The sequence below is a fragment of the Anguilla anguilla genome, chromosome 14 (genome assembly GCF_013347855.1).
Source record: "Anguilla anguilla isolate fAngAng1 chromosome 14, fAngAng1.pri, whole genome shotgun sequence".
Lineage (NCBI taxonomy): Eukaryota > Metazoa > Chordata > Actinopteri > Anguilliformes > Anguillidae > Anguilla > Anguilla anguilla.
In genome coordinates, this window is record NC_049214.1 from 19428533 (window position 1) to 19436692 (window position 8160).

At 38.6% G+C, this 8160-nt stretch overlaps 1 protein-coding gene across 1 annotated transcript; it reads left to right on the forward strand.

The window, feature by feature from the left end:
• The first annotated feature begins 740 nt into the window (after positions 1–740).
• Positions 741–5204, forward strand: LOC118212373 (alpha-synuclein-like). Its single transcript, XM_035390180.1, has 5 exons — positions 741–1139; positions 1354–1383; positions 2827–2969; positions 3938–4018; positions 4680–5204. Exons 1-5 carry the CDS (start codon positions 1019–1021, stop codon positions 4689–4691), a joined length of 387 nt encoding a protein of 128 aa, XP_035246071.1. The 5' UTR covers positions 741–1018; the 3' UTR covers positions 4692–5204.
• The last annotated feature ends 2956 nt before the right edge of the window (positions 5205–8160 follow it).

An 8160-nucleotide genomic window follows, 5' to 3' on the forward strand; every position in this document is an offset into this window, starting at 1 on the left:
TGCTAGTCCAACTAGCATGGCATGGCACCTTGTGATTTTTCCTACCTGTTGCACAAGTATCACAGACTGATCTGAATACTGACTGACTCAGTGTACTCCTTGACACGGCGGTCATGTGATGCTTGTGTAACAGGTAGGACACCATGATTCAGACAGAACATAATGTACAATAACAGGAGTCAAGTTGCTAAGAGATACTCAAATTTAAAAATTCCTTGGACTATATATTGTGAAAATGCCCACCAAGTACAAATGATGAAGTTGGCTGGTCCCATAAGCAATTAATGAACAAATGGGAGGGATCATAACCTTATAGACAGACAGTGGAACGCTGACGTTTATCTGTCGCTTCTCCGTTTTCCAGATGTTCATGCATCATCCCCGTTGGTAACGCACAGTAGCTGGTTACAACACGCAGGAGAAACGCAATTCTGGAAACATTTTAAATGCAGCTAGTCTACGTATAAATCAACGGGTTTAGGACTATCATACAGTTGGTATGAAACACAATTTAACGGCTATACACACAAGTAAATAAATAAATAAATAAATAAATAAATAATATTAAAGATATAACGTTATTGGTCCGCAGATCTAAAATATCGCAACGAAATGATCGTGAACATGTTTTCTTAATAGATAGCCAGTTTAAAACTCTTAAATACTTTTAATCTTAACTTTACTTGTCTGTTATTGCTAACGACTGTCATAACGATGATAACGTTAAAACCACGCACCACGCACAAGCGCACTTCTTCCATGCAGAAGGGATGGTTTCAAAGTTCCTCTTAAACAGGTGTTTGGTTTCACAGGCGTGGACGATTTAAACCTGAAATACTCGTTTTAACCTAACTTACAGCTGCATTCTTAATTGTGTGGAATTTTAATCGTCCAACCTGACAAACCAGACCACTGAAAATGAAAAGAAATGTGGGTGGTCGCTCGCTATCGCACGCCTCCTAAACAACACGTATTTGAACACCATCTCCGCAGCATTTCGTGAACTATTAGAGCAAACATGGACGCGCTAAAGAAAGGATTATCTAAAGCGAAGGACGGGGTCGTGTTCGCTGCTGAAAAGACGAAGCAGGGAGTTACTGGAGTGGCTGGGAAAACGGTGGATGGAGTTGTATTTGTGGGCAAGTGTTTTTATTTTATTTATTTGTCAAAATACGTGTACAAACGTAATGTCACTTAAAAAGGCGTTAACTATTATTTTTTTCATATGGGTAATGGTTCTTATCGAAGATAATGTTTGCTGAATAGGATACATTTTTGTATTAGATGAATGATGCATATTTTAGCTCCAGCCCTTGGTATTCTAATTTGTTTTTCCTGATTTTTGTTTCTTAGGAACCAAAACAGTGGATGGAGTTTCCACAGGTGGGCTTCACAATTTGTTTGTGTACTTCATATAAAACCACAATCATTAGATTATAAACTTTATATGTATTTTAAAAGATGGTTTGATAAATTATTATATAGTACAAATTCATGGCTGAGATAATAGATAAATATACATCTCACAACCATTTAGTTGAAAACTTTGGATGCTTGGTTGAATATACTTGGCTGACTGTAACTTGGTAGAAAAAGGGGGAAAAAATCCTAAATTCTGTCATTATCAGAAATTTGGCTTGTCTGGTAGAGACAAAAGTTACATTTTCATGTTGTATGCAAATAGCTGCAGAGATTCATTGTGAATTTCTTGTGGTCCTCAGTTCAACAGTATCTAATTTGGGACATGGCACTGTCCTGAGCTGACCAGTTAAGAATTTCACTGAACAGTCTTCTCTGTATTCTAAATACCTGTATCAGGATTCTTAAATTATTAATGTACTAGTTAATATAGACAACAGTATACATAAAATCTCCAGAATGGTATTTGCTGCCATTAGTAGATGAATGGATTTTGGATCAAGTGAGACACACCCCCAAGTAAGGTGTGTAGCTGGGAACAATCATCTGGGGAAAGTGATCTGCTGCTCGAGTAAAAATAGGAACGCTATTGACAAACCAGTGTCTCCTTGGCACATGACTAAATAATCCAGTTTTCAGTGAACTAGTGAGCACATAAGAATATACTTAAGACGTGTATACTAAAATGATGTGGGTTGATTAAACAGTTGAGTTATTATCATTTATAGTGGTATTTGTATTGTTATTACGGTGTTTTAATCCAATTTAGGTTCTCAGCTTCATTCAATAGCATAATTGTTTGGCCGTATTTATTGAAGAAATGTAGACCGTTTCTGTAATACTGTGGAGACGCTTGTTTGTGTCATACACCAGACCATACTTTCATTGCGGGTGTGACTTAAATTCAACATTCACCATGTATAAATGATGTGTTATCCACAACTGCCTGGTCAAACGCCACCTCCATTTGGATTTATTTTTCCCCATTTGTTATTAGTTGATCTCCAGTTCTGTTCTTTCCTCCTGAGTCAGTGACTCTCAAAGTAGCTACTGTCTATAACATTTTTTGTAAACTAAGATGTATTTGGAGAGAAATGTACATGTTTACAGTACCCATTTTCCATACGTGACTTGTGTATGTGTTATTTTAACGATTAATACAATGCCTCATCAAATTCGCTAATTTATACTAATAATAAATGCATTCCTGCAGTGTTTGGTATTTTTCAAATTCTGTGAATGGATGCATTTTAACTGTAGATTTTTGAGGTGATTGTAGTCTCAATGCTGTCTTAAATTCAAGTACCTCTGTCATGCTGTAACTGAATTCTGTGCTTTGGCCATATCCATCCAGACGGTGTATCTCCAGTGAAACCTATACATTAGTCTCTTTGTGTTCCTCTACAGTTGCAGGGAAAACTGTTTCTGGGGTGTCCCAGGTGGGTGGGGCCGTGGTGACTGGCGTTACAAGTGTTGGCCGAAAGACTGTGGAAGGAGCTGGCAGTATTGTTGCAGCAACTGGATTGGTCAAGAAGGACGCAGCCAATCAGGTGGGGCAGGTGGCTGATTAAGAAGCAAAATGTTTGATCTTTCTAAACATGCATTCACAATTTGCTTACACAGAAAGTACTAAGTAGTAATGCAGATTGACATTTGCCTCTTTCATGGACGTTGGATAGCATGGAATGACTCCATTTTGGTGGCATTGTGCCATCCTTGCCAAGTGAATATAGACGTCAGTGTGAACAGATGGGAAATGAGGGCCCACTGTTAAGTGGAGTGTCACATGAAGAGGGTGCATGACACATTCCACAGATGCCGTGGGCTGTGATGTCACATTGAAATTGTGGATCCTGCCTCCAAGCGAATGTAAACACAGTTCTTTGTTACTTTTCCAGGTTAAACTCCACAGTATAGTTATAGTACAAAAGGCCAACCATGGCTACAATTTTGGATGTTCCTTATGTTCCCTGCCACAGCTGCTACGAGTTCACTAAACATGCTCAGATCAACTCATTAAAATCGGTAGTTTTCATCCATTCGCCAGTTTAAGGAGGCAGATAATTTCTGCTTGTGAAGGTCTGCAACATTCTTTTTTGTTTTTTTGCCTTTCCTCATGGCGGAATACACATGGATCTTACATTTGTTACCTTTTTTAATGAGTGAGAGGAAGCCAGGGAAGGCCACCATAGTTGCTAGGAATATGGTGAACTCAAAAGTATAATATAAACCCTTTAAGGTAACCTTTTAGTGTTTTCAAATGAACTTTCTAATCCTAATTAAAGAATCGCTGCTGGTAATCGAAAGCAATGGAATTCTAGAATACAGATTTTTGGGGGCGGGGGAAATGACAAAAAAAACCAGAGTTAATGCAAATTTGCAGAGTTATGGAATGGATTTAAAGTTATGCGGTCTCACTTTGACGCATTTGTGACCATACTTCCATTTTTGTGTGCACCTTTAGAATTAGAAAAAAAAATTTCTGTACTGTTTGAGTGACTGAACGTCTCTTAATTAGGATGAAGCTGTGACAGAGGAAGAGCCGGTGGAAAGTCCCGGAGAGGCACAGGAGGATTCTGACACCTCCTCTCCCCTTGAGGTAAAATGGCATGCAGTAAAACCTGATAATTGGCACAGGTTGCCTTTAAAACAGTTAAATTCATTTTAGGTTCATTTGTAAATCTAGGTCGAGTACCTTCATTTGGCGTTCTTGCATGAAAAACAAGAAACAAATAAGTAAACCCGTGTGCCTTAATAGATTGGCGGCATCACGTTGTTCTATGCGGCTTCACATCTATGGAGTGTTGAATAAACAATCTGAACCAAGGGTTCTGTGTAGGCTACAGGCACTGATTCTGCATGTGGGTACTGTAAGGTGTGTATGGTGGAGCTCCTGTGTGTATTTTCTGCTGTAGTGGAACATGGCATCCTGATCTTCACCGGGCACCTGAAGCTCCTTCTGTAACTATTTAGTTTTAATACAGTTGATGCCCCAGTTGTGTTTTGATATTTCTCATTTACTTAATTATTTTACTGGATAGATTACAGGGATCAGTGTTGGTCATGTCATCTTCTCCCTAAATCCTCAGCATATAAAAACTTTAAGCAGTTTTAAGAAACAAGCCATTTGTATGGCTAGTCGGCATGTGGTTTTATGTGCATATTACATATATTGCATGCTGTACAGTTATTCCATGCCTGCTCTGCCTCTTGCATATAATGCTTGCGCTCACAAGTCTGTTTCTCTCTTTGTATTTCAGGCGGATTCTTAATCTGGCAAAAAAAAAATCAATGACTGAAACATTCCTTGCTCTGCAGGCTCATGTCCTCGACCAGAGTTTTTGTTAGTCTGTGCAATGTTTAATATGTCATGACATTCTGTCAGATGTGAGTGTGTGTTTGTGTGCCCCCCCCCCCCCCCCCTTTGTAACAGCTGCCATCTTTTGTGATTCGTTCACACTGGGATGGCCATCCAGCTTTGGGGGGTGCTCTGTGAACCTTATGGTTTAAAAGAAACTGAAATAGCAATTTAAGAGGTACACCAAAGTCTCTATAATTTATGGGGGGAAACTGGATATATTTTCTGATTTGTTGCTATATGTCTGGTGTAATGCAGTGCTTATGTGTGCATACTTTCTATCTTTTGTATGTTTGATATATTTGGCAGCACTACAGATTAGTGTCTGCATATATTTTAAACATGCATGATGTCACATTTTAACATGCTGTGGCATAATTACTGTTGTAAGTAGTGTTTGAATCCAATAAAGTTTAAGCATACTACATTTAATCTTGTTTGTTTTGTCTGGATACTCAAATATTATGGTACGGTGTATATAAAGTATGATTTTAATATTATTAAGGGGTCTGATTTAAGTAATACATAGCTTAATTTATTAAATTATTTGTAATATTTTATAATGAATTATCATCATGATTTGTTATGCATAATACAACATTCCTAATTCAGAGAAACGGTAGGTATCCAGGTGAATGAGGAAAAGACTGAATAGGGTAAAAAGCAAATGGAAAAATGAGTGCCCTTGAATGTCTGGCACTGCACGTTCTCGGAACATGAACTGACAGAGGTGGTGGAAGGATATTCTAAGTACAGAATCTGCCTTCTGAATCTAATGTTAGCCCTAATATCTGTAATAACAATGCAATTGATTGCAACTACATTATCAGTATCAATTTAAAAAAAAGTAAATCTTGTGAATAAAGTAGGCAATGCATAATTATAGTACATGCAGTTGTATGCCTGGAAGGTTAATACAACAACAGTGAATACAACATTATCCATACACAAGGTAATGGTACAGCTAAGGAAAAAAAAATTAAATGCAGTTCATGCTGTAGCATCAAATCCCAACCATGCCAGTGCTGACTGTCCAGAAAATCAGGGCAGTGCATAATTGACTTTAGCATCATGAAGGGGGGAGTTTTTAGCAGTACAACCCACGTCCTTGTTTATCATGCAATAGCAGCTTCTCAGAATGATTAGGTGTCTGCAGTCTGCCTGGACCAACAGTACAAGCACAAATGAAATACAAAATGAATATGATGATGCTTAAATGAATAAAGCGATAATACAATGCAAAATCACACAGCATAAAGTACTGTATGATCTGGTAGCAATGAAAAAAACCAAAGCCGTATGTGAAAGTGCCAAACTGCTTACCAAAAACAGTCCCCATATCCTCAAGCTTTGTTACATTTGTGAACTTGTGTGTTTTCATACATGCAGTAGACACAGGGAAAGGAATTTGATATGGAGACCCACATGCGTGCATTCAGTGTGTCAGGGGCCAATACAGGCTGCATTATTCTGGACACAATGGTGTAGTATCCATTATGCTCCCCAGGGGGGGATGCTTTCACACTTTCTCAGAGGACTGGAGCATGTGACCAGAAAAGGGTGCCATAAGAGGCAAGTGAGAAAATTCTCTTGATATAGTTGGTGTGTTCACTGTGGCAAAAATGACTAGCATCTGTTATTCTACGGAGGGGATACGACAGCATTTGTCCACAACACAGTTCCACTTCTGCTTATTTGATCAAACAGGAAATTGTAGGCCATTGTTCCAGAACAAGACCATGCAACGGATTTCCATTTGGAATGGGTAGGTTAAAAATGTTATTTTCATAGGTAATTAGGAATTTGACCAAAAGATAAATTCTTCATCATGATCATCTCACACCATGTATCCTGTTGAAGAAAAAAAATGTAGGCTAGTTTAGTAGACAATACTTTGCATTGTTTTTTTTTTTTTTTGGATACGCTTCCTCATCTTTCAATCCAACATGCTGCCATTGTTGCTTGAAAATACATATAAGCATTGTGGCATTATGCTCAGTGCAAACAGAGTTCTGTTAAGCTAAAATCTAACCAGGCCTTATCAATTTCTAACGTGCTTCATAGCTGAAGATGTCCTCATATGATCCTGGATCCCAGCCCCAACACTGCAATGACCCATACTTATAACACTGGTGCCCCCACCCCAGCGGTTTGACATATCTGACACCTCACACCAGTTAGTAATCCAGGCACCAGAATCGTCATGCATACAGCACAGCTGCCAGAACAGACATACGCAAAATCAAAGTACACATAGAACCCCCCCCCCAGTGCTAATATCAATATTAAGCATTTGTGATCCCTCACAAAAAGTGATTGGGGCCAGGTGTGCATGCAAACGTAAGTTACTAGCTTCTTACTAAATGGACATATGGCCAACACAAGAATGCATGACTTTTAAATGAAAAAAGAAGCAGAATAGTCGTATTAAATAGAAGTAATGGGGCTCGGCTCACCATGAGATTGAATAGCTTTGGTGGCCAGTCATGAGCTCACAGAATTCCTAGGTTAGCATGCGGATATCCATTATGTCTGAGGAATAAAATGAGTGCATAATGGCCACCACATCTCAGGCCTCCTTGCAAATTATCATGTGCCCTAGAGCTGGGAACAGCCCATTAATGAAGACCTGCAGAACTGATTACTCAGATCATTGCTCCAATAATAACATTAATGGAAAATTGTTTGTCTATAGGCTTGAAATGTATTAGATGCCTTGGAAAAAATTCTGAGGAAAAATAAAAATTTTTTTTGAAGGGTTAATTTCACAAATGCCCCTTGAAGAAACTCTTTAAAACACTGAAATGACCGATTGAAAATGAATTTTACACACTTTTAAAAATAATTTATTTCCACTATAAGCCTTTATGACAGTTAAAATACACCGGTGGGGTGAATATGCAACTATATCTGATACTGTGCAATTAAAAAAAACAAACAAAAAAAGGTGTCTCTCAGTGGTCTCCCCTTCCCAATATTCTGTGAAGAAGCCTGTTATTTTTGGAGATGAGTTAGAGTTTAAAGAATGTTTCCAATTCTGACATCTTGAATTGTGTGAACACTTCAGAGGAAGAAATAGTATGCTAATGGGAAAACTGTTGCTTGGACACCGCCGTAAATTTTCAGGTGCAAAATGCCGGGCACTTACTGCACAGAAAGGACAGTGCAAAATAGCCCCGTGCATGCTCCTGATGCTATGTAGCACCGGGGCGTGAAGGAAGGTCTGACTTATCGTGTCCCATAACAATGCAATGCTAGCTAATGAGCCGTTTCTGGGCTGGCCTTTGTAGAGCATCATAATCCAGATTTGAAGTATGTCTAAAACATGTGTGAGTTTCAAGGCTGGCTGCAAAATTCTTTGTGGATCATATAAAAGCCCGCAG